The 20,100-nt window shown below is 43.8% G+C and overlaps 1 protein-coding gene across 2 annotated transcripts in view; it reads right to left on the bottom strand.

Moving 5' to 3' along the window:
* Positions 1 to 1,651: 1,651 nt before the first annotated feature.
* Positions 1,652 to 20,100, bottom strand: part of LOC311238763 (uncharacterized protein) — a 51,721-nt gene continuing 33,272 nt past the window's right edge. Inside the window, exons 1-2 of one of the 2 annotated variants that reach the window (XM_084326945.1) lie at positions 9,781 to 9,888; positions 1,652 to 2,780 (exon numbers count right to left, since the gene is read on the bottom strand). In XM_084326945.1, the coding sequence (XP_084183071.1) occupies positions 1,777 to 2,780; positions 9,781 to 9,874 (1,098 nt within the window). In that variant the 5' untranslated portion in view covers positions 9,875 to 9,888 and the 3' untranslated portion in view covers positions 1,652 to 1,776. Of the gene's footprint in view, positions 2,781 to 9,780; positions 9,889 to 20,100 lie in introns of those variants that run through there. The other variant, XM_084326944.1, reaches the window with a different exon arrangement.

Genomic DNA, 20,100 nt, shown 5'->3' with positions numbered 1-20,100 from the left:
GAACTAGTGGTATAATTAGCATTAAAATTAGAGAAACCCTGGCGCTCTAGTAGCACACCATGTAACGCGCTGCGTCGCGAAACGGCCGACCCGGGTTCGACTCCCGGACCCGGCGTCCTTTGCTGAATGTCTTCCCCTGCTCTGTGTCCCATTTCCTCCTCTCTCTCTCTACCGGACTGCCTGGTAGTACAAACCTTTTGACCTTTAATTCTGTCAGTTTAATTTTATTTTGTCATGTATTATTTTGTTCCGTTTTTGTTTTGCCATAGTTTTGCCCCTTCTACCCATGTAAAGCGTCTTTGAGCACCTGGAAAAGCTATATATATTAAATGGATGTATTATTATTACAAACCAATACAAAAAAAAGAAATAGACAAAAACATATTTGAGAAAGAAAAATAATTTGAGAAACCTTCGCCACTGGATTTATACTGACGAGTATATTTTAAAGTTATAGTCTGTTGAACAAAGATTCATAACGACACAAGTACAGCGCAAAATACTATGGATGACTGTAGCCAGGATTAACAAAATACTATGGATGACTGTAGCCAGGATTAACAAAATACTATGGATGACTGTAGCCAGGATTAACTAAATACTGTGGATGACAGTAGAACAGGATTAACTAAATACTATGATGACTGTAGAACAGGATTAACTAAATACTGTGGATGACTGTAGAACAGGATTAACTAAATACTATGGATTACTGTAGAACAGGATTAACTAAATACTGTGGATGACTGTAGAACAGGATTAACTAAATACTATGGATGACTGTAGAACAGGATTAACTAAATACTATGGATGACTGTAGAACAGGATTAACTAAATACTATGATGACTGTAGAACAGGATTAACTAAATACTGTGGATGACTGTAGAACAGGATTAACTAAATACTGTGGATGACTGTAGAACAGGATTAACACAATACAAGAAATACAAAAACAAACAAATAGGGTGATATACAATGGAACTAAATTAATGACAGTATAATCAATCAAAACGGACAGATGAAGTAACTTCAAAGTGTTTCATAAGCATCTAATGGGGAAGAATATTGAGTTACTATTTATATTGTTATTACCTGCATTGCTTTTACCCTTCTTCATTTTCTCTGCATTGCTTTGCGTCTATGTTATGCTAATTTTATATATCTATTTGTACTGCCGTGAAGCACTTGTATCAAACTCTTTTGACAGATCTATAAAGAGATTATCTTTATATAGATATCATTTTATGAGTGGAACTCTTCCAACACTGGCTACAGCAGGTTTCTCTACTCTAAGAATGTGCAGATAACATATGAAGGAAGGAAGGGGAGGGTTATATCAGCACTATATCGGGCAATAATGGACATCAAGGAAATTACAACCTTGTATATAAAAGAAAAGTGGGAGAAGGAATTAGAAACAGATAACAGAGGAAGAATGGTATAACACATGTAAGATACAACAATCAACCACAGGATCAAGGATATGGAGGGAGTTTGGGTGGAAAAACACAATAGAATTCTTTATAACACCAGAAATACAGGGCAATTACATGCCAACACAGAAGCCATGTTGGAGAAAATGTGGGCAAGAAGTAGCGAACCATTTGACATTTCACTGAATCTTTTCTCCCAAGTGGATTTTGGCATGTTTTCTCGAATATTCTAATTTACTGAATCTCTTCTCACACAGACCACAATGATGTGGCTTCTCTGCTGTATGGATTTGCTGATGAATCAGAAGATGTGTACTTGTCCTAAAGCTCTTCCCACACTGGTCACAGAAGGAGGCTTCCATCCTGTGTGAATTCTCTGGTGTGATTTCTCTGGTGCGATTGCAGACTAATCAGATGACGAAAGCTCTTTCCACACTGGTCGCAAAAGTAGGGCTTCTCTCCTGTGTGAATTCTCAGGTGCGTTTGCAGATTCTGTTGCGTAGTAAAGCCCTGTCCACACTGGCCACAGGAGTAGGGCTTCTCTCCTGTGTGAATTCTCAGGTGCCTTTGCAGACTCTGTTGCGTAGTAAAGCCCTGTCCACACTGGTCGCAAAAGTAGGGCTTCCATCCTGTGTGAATTCTCAGGTGCCTTTGCAGATTCTGTTGCGTAGTAAAGCCCTGTCCACACTGGTCACAGGAGTAGGGCTTATCTCCTGTGTGAATTCTCTGGTGTGATTGCAGATGATCTAGCCGACTAAAGCTCTTCCCACACTGGCCACAGGAGTAGGGCTTCTCTCCTGTGTGAATTCTCTGGTGCGTTTGCAGACTATGTTGCAGGGTAAAGCTCTTCCCACACTGGTCACAGGAGTAGGGCTTCTCTCCTGTGTGAATTCTCTGGTGTGATTGCAGATTATCTAGCCGAATAAAGCTCTTCCCACACTGGTCACAGGAGTAGGACTTCTCTCCTGTGTGAATTCTCTGGTGTGATTGCAGATGATTTCTGTGACTAAAGCTCTTCCCACACTGGTCACAGGAGTAGGGCTTCTCTCCTGTGTGAATGCGTTGGTGTCTAATGAGACTGCTCTTTGAACTTAAGCTTTTTCCACACTGGTCACAGGAGTAGGGCTTCTCTCCTGTGTGAATTCTCTGGTGCGTTTGCAGTTTATGTTGAAGAGTAAAGCCCTGTCCACACTGGTAACAGGAGTAAGGCTTCTCTCTTGTGTGAATGAGCTGGTGTTTATTGAGATTGCTCTTTGAACTGAAGTTTTTTCCACACTGGTCACAGCAGAGACCTTTTCTTCCATCCAAGCCTCTTGGTTTCTTCCCAGGCCTGACAGGACAGCTATCTGGATGGAGATAGTGATGGAGAAGAGTGTCAGAGGAAGGAGAGAAAGATAATTGGTTATTTTATTCAGCTTTAGTTTCTATGTAAGAGGTTTATAATGGTATGCATCTTGGTTTTATAGTTTAAGAACAGTGTAGTCCAGAGTCGTCTACAGTTCTAGACTTAAACCACTTTGTTTCAAGCACCAGTTAGTCAACAGTTTCTGGAGCAGGAGTGGTTACATCATGGCTCTGGTTAAGGTCAGTTTAATTTAGTCCAGGACTAAAGCCCCTTTAGTCTCAGGTTATGACAGCTTAAGTGTCAGCTTATGGATAAAATATTACATCACGCTATGGGACATTTCATATATCTGTAACAATATATATCACGATATAGTATGTTCTGTAAATTGGATGAAACATTTGTCTACAAAATAACCACATAATCCATGACTACTTTTGAATAATCCAGAGTTTAAACTAAATACAAATTAAAGGCATTTTCTCTTTTTATTTGGAAGCAACATTGAACAAAACGTGATGCTCATGTTTCTTACTACAGACTAGGGGTGGATGGTATAAACGGTATACGGTATAAACGGTATGGATTTTGACTATACCTTCATACCTTGTGACCGGTAGACAGAGCAGCTAGTCACAGCAGTAGCAATGACGTTAACGCTACTTGACGATTCACTCGACGTTTGCAGTGGTCGTTGCATAGTGTTTAATTGTACTGAGTTTTTCTCCACTTGTTCACGGACCTTGCCATAATAGTTTTGGCATTTCAATTTGGCTAAGGAGGCTGAGAGGAGACTTGCTTTAGCGCAGCAACGGGGCTAACGTTAGCTGCTAAGCTAACTCACGTTAGCCACTAAGCTAACGTTCTAATGTCACTCTGCGGCACAGTTCCATTAGTGAGGAAAGATGGGGGGGGGGGTTATATTGACGAGGCTTGACAACAGAGGTTCAAAGATAACTTCACATTTATTTGGCTATTCATTTCTTTATATAGCTTTATCCATCGGGGCTGCTCCCGTTTCTGTGTTGACCAATCCTGGTGTGACATCATCAGCTACGGCTCTCTCTCTCTCTTTCTCTCCCTCTCTCTCTCTATATCTAATGTGTTATATGTCTAATGTATTCACCTCTATATATCGAACGTGTGTGCATGGCATCAAATCAAAGTGTTGTCACTGTAGGCCTGCCTGGGCCCAGTCATTGGAATAACAAAAGACTATAAACTGGGCCTTTGTTCCAGGTGTGAATTGGTCTAGTGACATTGACATTACATTGCATTCTGGGAAGGAGTGTAGTTCTCTTTTCATTTAGCTGAATTCACTGAATTCTTTCAGACCCTGCTGCTGCAAATTGGTAAGGATTGTACCAGAATGTTTCATAGGACATTGATTAAAAACTATCGGCTCGAATTTTACAATTGATGGCTTATTTTGAAGGTATGAACCTGTAGTTTCATATATAAAAAATAGTGAATAGGAGCATAATCGGCTAGACTTCAGAGGGTTTTAACAGAGGAGCGGACACACACACAATATGGCATAACTTTGGTGATTGGGCCTTCTCTCGCACTGCACCACGACTCTGGAATTCCCTCCCTCAGTCCATCAGACTCCCCCACACTCTCCACCTTCAAATCCCACCTGTTCTCCCTAGCCTTCAACCTCTCCCCACCCCCCTCCAACCTGATTGATGTTTGTTACTGTCGCTCTATGTTTCTGTGTTATCTCATGCTGCTTTCCCCTGTTTCCCCCGTGGTCTTATGTTCCTTTTTTGCTTCTTTGTTTTACTATGTTTCTCTGCCTATTGTCAGCGACTTCAGGTCCTTGAATTATTATTATTATTATTATTATTATATCCATTGCATTTTGTGTCATTCATTCATTCATTTGTCCGTTACTCAATAGTTCTGAAATAACTTCATTCATCAATAGTACCAAATTTCTCAGTTCCCCGCTTGATATAATTAATCAAAATGTCCAATCTAACAAATAAAATGTTCTCATAATAGCCTACTGCTGAATAACAGTACATGGACAAACAATTATGTTCCATGATTTTATTAAAACTCATAATAACACCATAACTGCCTACAAATGGTTATTGAGCTGCAAGACCCTCTAGTACGCAGCAGATCGAATCAGTTTTCTCAAGTTGTATATTACAATAAAGCAGGTTGAATTATTATTAAAAAAAGATTTAAATGTAGCCCTGGCCTCCAGATCTATTCATCTTACACTAATGTTTTAACCTCTTAAAACTGACCGCACATTTACAGCAGTCTGTCGGCATCACACAATTGCTTGCATTTGCATTTAAATTCAACATTCCAGAGGGGGATCATGGGGGTATCAAAACCTTGTAGGCTTTTGACCGTGCTACGTGCATGGCATCCCGCTGATGATTACGCAGCGCGAATACTCATGATGCTTATTGACTGAGGCTTGTAGTTGTAGTCGCGTGTGTTCTTAACGCCTCATGTGTACAGTATAATAACGTTGATTCTACAGACATCTTCTGAATTAAATCATTATAATAATACTGTAATAAATACGACAAAATATGGCATTCAACCTATGTATTGGTTGAGGGACAATAACAGAGCGACGCCGACAGACGCTGACTGCCCGCAGACGGGCCGCCTGGACGTTAATTTGGGATACATACATTTCAGCATTCCAAAGCAATTCGCCGTCATTGTTATTCATCATTTAAAACGAGCTGTGCCATCCCATTTCAATAAAAATAAAAATACATTCCAAAGCAATTGAGCATTCCAGACCCCTTCCATCATTGTTATTCAACGAGCACATCCCATCTATAGCTCCACTTACACCTTTACGGGCTGATGGGAAGAAAAAGAGCCTTGTAGTTGGAGAATTTACAATAACGTTACTATAATAACGTTGATTCTACAGACATTATATGAATTAAATAATTATAATAATACTGTGTTGCGATGTGCAGTGCCTGCAGATGGGCCGTCGGAACGTTCATAGGATAAATAATAATAATAATAATAATGACAATGTGTGAATTTGTCTTACTTGATTTTGTCACTATTATTAGATAGTAGGTTAGATGCCAAACTATAGCACCTATATAGTGGAATAGACTGTATTAATATAGTAGTAATATAATAGTAGTTGCACGCTTCTAGTTGCACGCTTCTGACCACCTCCTGCAGTTCGCGCACACACAAACATGTACTGTATATATATATATATATATATAAATACTTCCTGCTTCTGCTATGCAAGCTGCTTTTTACTGTCGCTCCGTGTTTTTCTGCCTATCGCTACCTTAATGATTTATTATAGCCCTTTCAACTCTAAATACTCTGTACGTTAACTCCCAGTTCCTATGGTACTTCACCAGAACTGTGAATTTATTTATTTAGATTTATGACCGCAGTACTTCGCCGAAAGGACGAGTAGCGAGATCTCTCCGTGGGAGGACCAGCGAGATGAAGAAGTCTCCGTCTTATCAGCTACACACAAAGGACTATGTCGGGCACTGCTGAAGGCGAGGATATTTATGAAAGGCGAGAATACTTCATAAAGACCCCGGCTGAAAGAAAACAAGACCCACCATCACCAGCTAAGTACCTAGCTTAGCTTCAGTTTAGCCTAACCTGAAAAGACAAGAAATAAGGGAAGATGCCGGGACTCGGCTCTCCCACAGAATGTACTAACTGCCTGAGGATGAGTAAGAGGATTGTAGAGCTGGAGGCTCGAGTTTCTATCCTGCACCAAATCCAACAGGATGAGCGACTCATTGACTAGCTACAGAACAGCACCACCCAAAAGATGGTCCTTGGCACAAGCAAGGAGCTAGACCAAAGCAGTGGACCACCGTCAAGGATAAAAGGAGAAATAAACGAACCAGGAACACGACTATTACCTCGCCCCCGGTACCGCCAGGAAATAGTTTCAACCTACTCTCGGAAACACGCATAGCAAAGAGACTTAGAAGCGTGGATAACGACGCTAGCGAAGCAAACAGCGAGCGTAACGGAGCTCACGCTAACGACGCTAATAGCAGGAATACCGGAGCTCACGCTAACACTAGCGAAGCAAACAGCTGGCATGCCGGAGCTCACGCTAATGCTAGCGAAGCAAACAGCCGGCACATCGGAGCACACGCTAACGATGAGACGACGAGGAAAACAAGAGCCACGAGCGACGCGGCTAGCAAACACGACCCAGACTGAGCTAACGGCTAACAGCGAAGAGACTACCATGCGCCGAGGAGAACGTTGCGGTAGCCAACGCCGAAGGTACGAGACTAGCGCTAACATGGCGGCTATTGAGAAGGCTAGTGGTACAGCTAGCGAGGCTTCACCAAGGCCACAGGACTGTGGTAAGAACCGGCAGACTAGGCCTAATCCAAAAACAAACGGCCCCAGAACTGTTGGAAAGAAAAATGCTAACCTCACACAGAAAACAGACTGCATACTGATTGGAGATTCCACAACAAGGTATGTGGAAATGGCAAACACAGAAAATATATGTCTAGACAACACATCTGTGAAAGAGCTGGCCGAAATACTTCCAACACTCATCAGACCGGGCATAACAAAAATTGTCATTCACTCTGGATCGTTTGACATCCTGCGAAAGAAGACGGGCACAGAGACATTGAAAGAGGATTTCACACGTTTAATGAACACACTAGACAAACATCAGTCTGTGTACATAGACACTGATGTGTCCATCAGTGGACCAATTGCATGCTTTCGCAGAGGACAAGAAGCCTTTAGTCGACTCCTAAATTTTAATTCATGGTTAGGGTCTGCCAGTCTTATACACAGCCTGAAATTCATTGACAATTTCAATGTTTTCTGGAATAACCCAGAATGCTTTCAAAGAAATGGCTTCTTCCCAAATCACTTAGGATCGAGGCTTCTGGCAGCAAACATGAGTCATGCCTTAATGGCCTCCAAGGATATCAAACTCATACCAGCACGAGAGATAATCACGAAGGACATAATCTCGCCACGAGGTGCAGCAGCAGCACAAGGCGTCCTCCCCTCCCCCCCATATCACACAAAGCCATTTCGTCTGATCTAATGTCCCCGAAAGAGCTAATCAAATCAGGTCATCATCATGCACTAGAGGAGATGGACAGTCTGCCAATCAAATCAACCCATCCTGAGTACAGTATAGTACAACTACCATGCCATCTCTCAAAACATACCGGTAATCATAACCAGCCAATGGCATGGTAAAAACTATACACCATCAATGAGTTTACCTGCTATTAACCTCAGGGCCATCAAGGTAAAGCCAAAGCAGACCTCCTCTAAAGAAGTCCAACAAATAAAATTAGCCCTCCTAAATGTCAGATCACTGAATAATAAAACATTTTTAGTAAATGATCTGATTAAAGAAAATAACTTAGATTGCATCTGCCTAGTAGAGACATGGCTAAATAATGACACAGCTACATCAATAATGATAGAGGCTTGTCCACCAGACTATAATTTTCTTCAAATACCCAGAAAAAAATAGAAGGGGGGGAGGGGTTGCAGCAATTTTCTCCTCAAAACTCTAGAATCACAGAACTAGGCGAGTTCATGTCGATGGAATATCTTGCCATTGAGCTCAAAACAGAATCAACCATTATCGTCACAATATACCGCCCGCCGAGACACTCACCAATATTTATACAGGAGCTCTCTGAACTGATTTCACTATGTGTTACCGGATATGATAAGGTGATCCTAAATGGAGACTTGAACATCCATTTTAATAAGAAAACAGACTCCAAAACTATAGAACAAAAAAATCTACTGGATAGCTTTGACCTAACACAGCATATAACAAATGCAACTCACAGGCTTGGGAATACATTAGACTTAGTTATAACAACAACTGGGCTAAGCATAAAAAATGTCTCAATAACTGAATTACCTCTCTCCGACTATCACTGTATATTTTTTTGATACTCAAATAACCCTTACTAAAACAAAAAAATAAATCATAGTTCAAAAGAGGCTCCTAAACGACAAGGCTGAATCAAAGTTCATTGATCTTATCAGACTACATGAACCACACAATCATGACAGCTCTCTAAATGAAATGGTAGAAAATCTCAATAATGCACTGTCATCTGTATTAAATTATGTCGCCCCACTAAAAACGAAAAAGAAGAAAACCAGAGCCTCGCCCTGGTTGAACTATAATACGGTCAACAAAGAAAAAAGGAAATGTCGTGCAGCGGAGCGAAAATGGAGAAAAACAAAAACCACCATAGCTGTGATGTATACAAAGATGCTTTAACTACTTATAATAAAACCATCCGCTTAGCAAGGAAAGACTACTTCTCTAAAATCATTACAGAAAATGCTGGAAACTCCAGAATCCTTTTTTCCACTGTTAATGTACTACTCAACACTACAGAAAGACTCAGAAGAAGCTTCAGGCTGCTCAACGAACAATAAACACTATGCAACAACCATCAAATGCACACAGCACACACACCCACACGCACACACTCACTTAAACAAACAACACACTGCAGCACCCACTCTCCACTTTAGATCACCTAAACACACTTTACACTTTATATTTATTGGTAAAGGATTTGCACTACAACTCGTACACCTTACTGTAAATTGTACCTAAATTGTACCTCATCCCATTTCTGCTCTGCACTATATAGTATTGTATATTAGTACATTGCATAGTATATTGTATATTGTATGGTAACTCAGTTACTTCTATTCTGCATCGAACATTGTACATATGTCTATACTGAACACTGTGACCTCTATTTTTACTTCTATTTTACATGCTATACTATTTTATTTCATACTTATCTTGTCTAGCACAGTCTCTGGAGCGTAACAGTAAGAAGCATTTTGTATAAAAGTATTCTGTACTTCTGTATGACAACTATTAAAGAAACTTGAAACTTGGGTAAATTCTTAACCTCACATCTAGAGACTTAAAAAGATGTCTAAGAAAAAGAAAGAAAGACAAGAAAAAGAAAGTAACATACTGGTCTCCTGGTGGTCTGTGGGTTCCTCCTTCAGCCCAGTGGACATATCCGTGGGTGGGTCTAGCGTGTCCTGAACCTCCTCTATTTTAATCATCAGTAGGTCACTGGGTGGATCTGGAACAGAGGGAGACAGAAAGTATTTACAGTGGCATGAAAAGTATTTGCCCACTTTCTGATTTCTTCTGTAATTACAGATTTGTCACACTATGTGTTTTTTTTAGGGATGTCCGATATTATGGGCCTACAGATATTATCGGCCGATATTGGCATAAAACTTTGATATCGGAAAATATTGGTATCGGTTTTAATTCTTTTTTATTCTTTTTATTTTTACATTTATTTAACCTTTATTTACCCAGGCAAGCAAGTAAGAACAAATTATTATTTTATTTATTGTCAAAGTATGCATAATGTTGTGTTAATTACATGACAAGAGATATGTAATGTTAATTACCTGAAATTATTCAGTTTTTTTGGGGGGGGAAACCCTGCATATATCGGTATCGGTTGATATCGGTATTGGAAATTAAGAGTTGGACAATATCGGCATATCGGTATCGGTAAAAAAAGCCAATATCGAGCATCCCTAGTTTTTTTTAATCTTTATACAAAATCTAAAACAGGATGTAATTGAGTCCTGAGCCTCTTCTTTCATGATTGATAGGAAGTTGGAGGTAGATCTGGAGCAGAGGGAGACAGCAACTAAGGAAATCCTCCAGTATTTACAGTATTATTTTACAAATTATTATATTTATATACTGAACTTTATTTAAAATCAAACATACTTCCTTTTCCTCCATTATATTTATTTAGGTTAAACAAGACCACTGACCCCTTTAGCTAGGGCTTTTTTTTTGGGATGTCCGATATTATCGACCTACCGATATTATCGGCCGATATTGGCATAAACATTTGATATCAGAAAATATCGGTATCGGTTTAAAAAAAGAAGAAAAATATTTTTTTTTTTTACATTTATTTAACCTTTATTTACCCAGGCAAGTATGAACTGTTAACAGAACCCAGTTTAGGGCGACAATAATGTGGTCAAGAGGCATGGTTTCTATCTTGTGCCTGAACTGGCGGCCTGTACGTTAATGCCAAGCAAGCAGTGCAAAAATGCTTCCGCATGCGTCACCGCACGCTAGTGCGGTAAAGCGCCCTTCTTTTCAGACAAATGCTACCGTGCGTGCACCGGCGGCGGCGTGCTCGCTCAGGTGCGTGCGTGCGCCGGCGTGCTCGCGCGAGGTGCCCGCGCATGCGACACGAGCGGAGCTCAATATATATAAGTCACCGCCCCTTATTCAGTATCCAACAAATAGCTCAATCGGCAAGGACACATGGCTGTGGATCCTATGGCTTGTTTGCTGGCGAGTTCGAATCCCATCGAAAATATTTTTTAACGTGATTTTTTTTTAACGTGTATTCTTTCGCCGATTAAGGTTAGGCATTGTTTCGGAGTTGGTTAAGGTTAGAACGGTTAAGTTTAGGCGCTGTTAAGGAGCTGGTTAAGGTTAGAGTTTGTCAAAGAGAATGGCAATATAATTTCTATGGTTAAGGTTAAGGTTAGGCATTGTTTCGGAGTTGGTTAAGGTTAGAACGGTTAAGTTTAGGCGCTGTTAAGGAGCTGGTTAAGGTTAGAGTTTGTCAAAGAGAATGGCAATAGACAGCCTATTTCCGCGAAAATGAAAGGCGCATTACTGCATGCCACTACGGTAAATTTTTGCACTGCTTGCTTGGCATAAAGCTACACGCGAACTGGCGTGGCTTCTTTTATTCACATATAAGCAGCAGTTGTACAACTCTTCTCTCTGTGAGAGACGTTGGAGGAGAGAACGAAAGGGGTGGGCACCTTTCATTTTATAGTTTTATAGTTTTTTAGTTTGATAGTTTTTTAGTCTTTATACAAAATCTAAAACAGGATGTAATTGAGTCCTGAGCCTCTTCTTTCATGATTGATAGTGTTGTGGAAAATGTGTATACGGGGGTGGAGGTAGGAAAGGGGTTAGTCTTGACTAGTTTAATATAGGTCAACTAGCAGGGCTCAAAGACACTAGGGCGACAGTCTGGCTGATGTTCTTAAAACAACCTCAAGATAGGCAGATGGACATTTCAGTACATCATATCGTGTGCTCTAATCTTGTGTCTTTTCTCTCTTTCATACATACACAGCACACACACACAGACACACAGACACACACACACACAGCACACACACACAGACACAGCACACACACACAGACACACAGACACACACATACACAGCACACACAGACACACAGACACACACAGTCACACAGACACACACACACACACACACAGACACACACAGTCGCACAGACATACACACCGACACACACACACACACACACATTCCCTGTGTCACAATACACACATACAATACACACACGTCTGTACACAGACGCACACACACAGACACACACACACAATACACACATACAATACACACACGTCTGTACACAGACGCACACACACACAGACACACACACACATACACACACACACACACACAAACACACACACACACACACACATCTCACTAAATCTTTATCTCTCTTCGATGTTCTTAATGTTTTACATCATATCGTGTGTGTACATCATATCTTGTTTATCTCTCTTCGATGTTCTTAATGTTTTTATCTAAATCTATGTTCTTCTTAATGTCTTTATCTCTCTTCGATGTTCTTAATGTTTTTATCTCTCTCCGATGTTAAATCTACGTGTCATCTTAATGTACGTCATGTCATATCTGACATGATATGACACGTCATCATATCTGTCATGTGGGGGCAGGACTGAGAGGGGATTTAGGGGACAAGCAGAGGGATTGAGGGGTAGAGTGTTTTTCCTTCAACTGTGGTGACCGTCTACTGAGCCATAGCTTTTGCTGTTAAAAACTTCTTTTCCTAAATAAATTACCTACTTGTTAAAATTGGAAATATCGTCTCCTGCTGTGTTAAACAACCATCAGCCACAACATTTGGTGACCCTTGACCTGTAGACCGCCCTGCCGGGCCCCCTCACACGGCCAGCTCCGGACCTCTCCCGTAGAAATTCTGGCGGTGTCGACAAACAAACACAGGTGAGCATTTTTGCTTTTGATTAGAATATCCGTAAGAGATTCTGAGGGAGGAATAAGTTGAGCTGACTGTGTGACGAGGTCTGGATGGACGGCTAAGACGAACACGAGTGGTGAGGTGTTTACACTAGGGCGATTCCTCTTTTAACAGGCTATAAGTGCGCCACTAATCAATTTTAATTGCATGTTTTCGACCTCTGGTCAAATTTTTCTCCATCTGTTCAAACTTCTCCCTGACCCCTTTCCCTGATCCCTTTACGACACTCTCCACATACACACATAACTGTGCCTTCTGTCCTCTGTAGATAAGACTCTCAATTTTCAAAACAAAAACCGGTGCCGCTCTGCTGTTATTCAAAACACACTATTACAGCTGGCATTCTCTGTGTCAAACTAATTACGTTTACGGATACACTATTGTTCGTTTTCTTATTGGCTTGTGAAGTTGTTGCTACAGAGAGGCTAGCTGTGATAATATGAGCAGAGAGTAAAAAAAAAAAAAAAAAAAAAAACAATTTGGGCAGCGTGAGACGAGACTCTAGCTTGTTTGCACTATTGGGCCCACACACACACACACACACATTCCTGTGTCACAATACACACATACAATACACACACACGTCTGTGCAAAGACACACACACACAGTCACACACACACACAGACACACACACCGACATACACACACACACACACACACACACACAGTCACACACACACACACAGTCACACATACAATACACACACACCCCCCCATCGTTTGGATCAGAGATCAGGCCCCTGATCTCTCTCTCTCTCTCTCGTACATATGTAGACGCATGTTTTTTTTTAATAAACTCTTGATTAAAGACACACAGCCCAGTTTAAAGGAGCGATAGTTGGAAGATAACTCATTCTGGGCGTAGAGCCAGCTAGCAGGTCTGGGCGTTGTGCCAAGAGAGATAGCGCTCTCTCTCTCTCTCTCTCTCTCTCTCTCTCTCTCTCTCTCTCTCTCTCTCTCTCTCTCTCTCTCTCTCTCTCTCTCTCTCTCTCTCTCTCTCTCTCTCTCTCTCTCTCTCTCTCTCTCTCTCTCTCTTGGGTTTGCTGACCCCTGTTGGTGGGCCAAGGTGTAGCATACAGACTCATCACATCTCTTTCTCTCTTGGGTTTGCTGACCCCTGGTGGTAGAAAACACACACACACACACCGACATACATACATACACACACACACACACACACACACACAGTCACACACACACACACACACACACACAGTCACACACACACACACACCCACACACACACACACACACAGTCACACACACGCACACATACACAGTCACACACACACACACACACACAGTCACACATACAATACACACACACACACACACACACACAGTCACACACACGTACACACACACAGTCACACACACGCACACACACACAGTCACACACACACAGTCACACATACAATACACACACACAGTCACACACACGCACACACACACACGCACACACACACAGTCACACACACACACAGTCACACATACAATACACACATACAATACACACACACCCCCCCATCGCTTAAAAAGTTAGCTATTACACCCCAATAGGACGCACCAGGTTGGGAAAAAAGTAGGGTTTGGATCAGAGATCAGGCCCCTGATCTCTCTCTCTCTCTCTCTCTCTCTCTCTCTCTCCCTCTCTCTCTCTCTCTCTCCTGGGTTTGCTGACCCCTGTTGGTGGGCCAAGGTGTAACATACAGACTCATCACATCTCTTTCTCTCTTGGGTTTGCTGACCCCTGGTGGTAGAAAACACACACACACCGACATACACACATACACACACACACACACACACACACACAGACACACACACACACACACCGACATACACACATACACACACACACACACACACACACAGTCACACACACACACACACACACAGTCACACACACACAGTCACACACACACACACACACAATCACAAGACACACCGACACACACACAGACACAACCCGGTAGACAGCGGGTTGTGACGCACACACACACAGTACGCACACACACACAGTCACACACACACACACACACAGTCACACACACACACACAGTCACACACACACACACACACACACAGCAAAGACACACACACACACACACACACAGACACACACACACCGACACACACACACACACACACAGTCACACACACACACACACACACACAGTCACACACACACACACACACAGTCACACACACACACACAGTCACACACACACACACAGCAAAGACACACACACACACACACACAGACACACACACACCGACACACACACACACACATTCCTGTGTCCCGGTAGACAGCGGGTTGTGACGCACACACACACAGTCACACACACACAGTCACACACACACACACACACAATCACACACAAACACACACACACACCGACATACACACATACACACACACACACACACAGACACACACACCGACATAGACACACACACACACACACACACAGTCACACACAGACAGACACACACCGAGTTGTAGTAGCGTTGTAGTTGTAGATCTAGGTTAACTGTGTCCTGGTAGATCCAGGTTAACTGTGTCCTGGAGTGGTAGTTGTAGAGTAGTAGTAGATCTAGGTTAACTGTGTCCTGGAGTAGTAGTTGTAGAGTAGTAGTAGATCTAGGTTAACTGTGTCCTGGAGTAGAGTAGTAGTAGATCTAGGTTAACTGTGTCCTGGAGTAGTAGTTGTAGAGTAGTAGTAGATCTAGGTTAACTGTGTCCTGGAGTAGTAGTTGTAGAGTAGTAGTAGCTGAAGTACAACCACACACACACACACACAACACAATAAACACACATACACACTAAACAACGATGCATACAGCAGAGGACATACTGTTAGACCGGAACCCGCTCATAAAGAACCTAATTCTCAAGGTTGGTGTCCGTTGGCAGAGGCGTACAAAGGCCGGGGACACAAAATGGCCTTCCGGAGGTACTTTTGATCTCGACGTATGCGAAGAGATGAATGTAATGATTCGTAACCACAAGCCAGGCGACAGCAGCAAAAAGAGGTTGAAAAAGAGGACAGAAGAGTTGGGGGTAATGAAGCTCTACGCCCAGAAGGGGAGAGCATACAGGCAGGAAGCTTTAGCGCTAAATCAGAGAGAGACGGATATAGGGAAACCAACATCCCCACCTTATGTCACGCAATTGCCGGTGGGCACTGTGACAATAAGAGGAGAATATGAGGAGACGGAATTAGGGACCCCCGCTAGGTCAGAAACCCCCGCTAGGTCAGAAACCTCCGCTAGATCAGAGACCTCCCTTAGGCGAGATACCCCCCCCAAACTGACCCCGCAGGATCTCTATCCGAAAGTCCTGGCGGCATATGGCGAGACAGTACGTCGGAAGTTGTATGATGCAGAGGATGAGGAGGTAGAGAACCTGGGCAGGCAGAGGGAGGGAGTCGGGAGGAAGATAGAGGAAGAGGCCCGTCAAAATATGGCACAGCAGACATCAGGGAAACACGGGGCGTGTGGCCACACCAAACTGTTGACTGAGGAGGAAGATGAGAACGACACGAAACCAGCACAGGAGAAAGGAAACATTACAGGAACCCTGACTTTCGCCCCTACATTCCTGGGAAGTGTGACAAGTACAGGCCAGTTTCCCCTGCTAATAAAGGGGAACGATATCTTTCACATGCCATGGTCACCTCTAGACATCGATGGCATAATAGCAAGACTACCGGACCTTTCAGAAGGAGCCTCCAGGTGGATCACGCAGTTTGAGGAAAATACGTCATCTTTTCTGCTAGCAGTGGGTGACGTCAAATCCCTGTTGACGCGCTTGCTAGGAATTGGTGCCTGCCGGGACATCATGGGTGATACATCGATGCGAGTGGCATGCGACACGCAGGCCCATGATGGAGACATATTCAACGCGCATAGGGCGGCGTTGTGGTACAAACTCAGGAATCAATATCCATCACGTATTAATCCGGCAAAACTGGCGGGCAACCCCATAATGGAGACGGATGGGCCTGGCACCTGTGTGAACAAAATACTGAAGGAGTGGAGAGGTGAGCTAGGACACAACCCAGAAATTGACCCGTTGCAGAGAGCGATGTTTAGAGAAAGTGTGATGAGAGGGCTTCCAGAGGTGGTTAAGAATAGACTGGAAGACGTGGTGGGGTTAATGGACATGACTTATCCTTTGTTCTGTGCACATGTAACACATAGTGTGGAGAAGCAAAGGGCTCAGGAGCAGAAAGTCAGGGATCAGGATAGAAATGACTCAAGGAAGTTAACTCAGCAACAACTGCAGCCCCAAAGGAGGTTGCAGGCAGTAATGGTGTCATCTGCTACCTCTCCACCCATGCAGGACCAGGGACCCCCGCCTGCACCTCAGGTAGTGAGAAGCTATGGCTATAGTTCACAGAACCAGGCGTCCAGGCGGCAGGCAGGGAATGGGCAATCAGGCCCACGGTTTACACAGGGACCGGGGAACGAACAACAGTTTCCCCGTTTCCACTGTTGGAACTGCGGCATGCAGGGACACAGGGAAATGAGATGTAGGCAACCATACCGTCCCGGCTCGGAGTATGGAAGACCCGTGCGCCAGGGGGAGTCACAAGGGCCCCACGACCAGGGGGAGACAGGAGGGCCCCGAAACCAGGGGGGTAATCACTAGGGGTGCCCAGAGAATGCGACGGGGGGAAATCAAATGATTGTGGTTTCCAAGGGAGCTGAGCAAGAACCTATTCTGCAGGTCCTAGTGGAGGGCAAATTAACAGAGATGATGGCAGACACTGGAGCAGGTTTTTCCTGCATAAAGCAAAAATACGCCGCTCACTTACCCCAGTCTGGACAGTATGTTCGGACGGTCGGATTCTCGGGAAAAACACAATTAATACCCACATCAGATCCAATCTCTATGACGTATAACAACAAGACCATAACAATACCTGTATTAATTTCGGACAGCACCCCGCGCAATCTCTTGGGACGAGATGCAATGTGTAAACTAGGCTGTAAAATCCTATGTACGCCTGAGGGGATTCAAATTGAACAAGACGTGTACCAAATGATGCTACAAGGGACGGGGGAGAAAGAGGCCACTGTGTTCTGGCTGGGCAACATAGATGCAGAGCTGCAAAGGGTCTGTGACCCCTGGGAGCCATTTCTGAAAACCCAACTGCCTCAGTCTAGACAAACAAACATGGAGGCACATTGCACACTACAATATTTGACGAATAGTGACCTAGTTAGGAACAAGGCATGGTTGCAGGGACAGCCCGAGCAGGTGCAGATTAACTCATCTACGATAATTGTAGGGAGACAGGGCGCGGCGTTGAGGGTTAACACGGGTAAGTATCTACGGGAACAACATAGACTAAGAGACGCCGCCCCACACATCACTCTGAGAATAAATCCTGGTTACGAATCCGAACATCTAGGTTCAATGATACAGGAATCCGAGACTCAAAGGTGGGTCTCCACGGAATCTCCGCTAATTTGGAACAGCGCAGATGGGAGTTTCATAAAAATAATGATTTCCTTTTCAGTTTTGGCAAAACCGCAAGTAATCAGATTACCAGGAGACCCTTGCGTTATTCCAGAGGCGGATGCTTTGCTGGAACAGGACATGTTGGCGCGCACCCCGGAACGGTTGTGGTCAAAACACGACACAGATGTGGGTCTAATATTGTCGGCACAGCCAGTGAAGGTCAGGTTAAAGAAGGGTTGTAGACCACCCTTTATCAGACAGTATACAATGAAGCCAGAGTCGGAGGAAGCTATATCACATCAGATTGAGGGACTGTTAAAGAGGGGAGTGCTCGTCCCTTTCAAATCCAGATGTAATACACCTATCCACCCAGTGCTAAAGGCGGACAGGGCTAGGTACAGACTGGTACACGATTTGAGGGCGGTGAACGACGTGGTGTCTGGACCAGAGGCGGAAGTCGCTAATCCACACACCCTCCTGACAAACATCCCGAGTAGCTCGCAGTACTATACGGTCATTGATCTCACGCAGGCATTCTTCAGTGTTCCATTGGAAAAAGAGTCTCAGTATCTGTTTGCTTTTACCCACAGGGGGAAACAATACTCTTACACCCGGTTGCCACAAGGGTTCGCGCACTCGCCGCATTACTTCTCGAAGGCGCTCAAGGAAGACTTGCAAGGAGTGTGCGACACACTACTCAGCACGGTTTTACTGTATGCAGATGACATTCTAATCTGCTCGGATACACGTCAGCAGTGCCATGAGGACTCCATCAAAGTTTTGAGTGGATTGGCCGTGGGAGGCCACAAGGCATCCCGTTCAAAACTGCAGTACTGCCAGCCAAAAGTTGAGTACTTGTCTCGCGTCATTCAAAAGGGCATAAAAAACATCTCACCCACGCAACTCGAAGCTGTATCCAAGGCACCTAGGCCATTGACGGTCCGACAGATGATGACGTTTTTAGGGATGACTGGGTACAGCTCTGAGTGGGTGGAGGACTATACGATAGCGACAGCACCGTTGAGGATGATGATAAAAGAGGCGGGTACAGACAAGCTTCGCGCTCCCTTGACATGGACCGAGGAGGGGGAGGACGCGTTCATAAACATTAAGCGTCTGTTGTTACAGGCCCCTGCCCTGGCGCTGCCGGATTATGAGAAGTGTTTCCACCTATTCGTCTCACATAGAGCGCAGCATGCGACAGCTGTCCTGACTCAAACACAGGGGGTGAGTGGGAAAAAACAACCGATAGCATATTACTCTAGAGCTCTTTCGCCGGTAGAGCAGGGTCTGCCACCTTGTTATCAGGCCCTGGCCGCAGCACATTTGATGTATGAGAAGGCAACGGCCGTGACAATGGGATATGACATTTGCATTTGGACACATCACAAATTGGCAAACTTGATTGAAAGAGGCAAATTTGTTCTGACCAGCCAACGGCAACAGGCTTACATGAGGCTCCTGCAGTACTCGGACGTTACGATAAAAACATGCCACAGCAGTAACCCGGCGGATCTGGTACCACTCCCGAGCGAGGGTCAACCGCATGAGTGCGAGGTGGAGGTACAGGCTTTCGTGAAACTCCGTCCTGATTTGGGAGTCGACCCGCTCGCGATAGCAGAACTCTCACTTTTTGTGGATGGGTCCTGCTATCGGGAGGGGGAAAATTTAAGGTCAGGATACGCCGTCGTACAGTGCAAACCTAA

Source organism: Notolepis coatsorum (assembly GCF_963971535.1).
Source record: "Notolepis coatsorum genome assembly, chromosome: 13".
Lineage (NCBI taxonomy): Eukaryota > Metazoa > Chordata > Actinopteri > Aulopiformes > Paralepididae > Notolepis > Notolepis coatsorum.
This window is presented reverse-complemented; position numbering and strand designations above follow the sequence as displayed.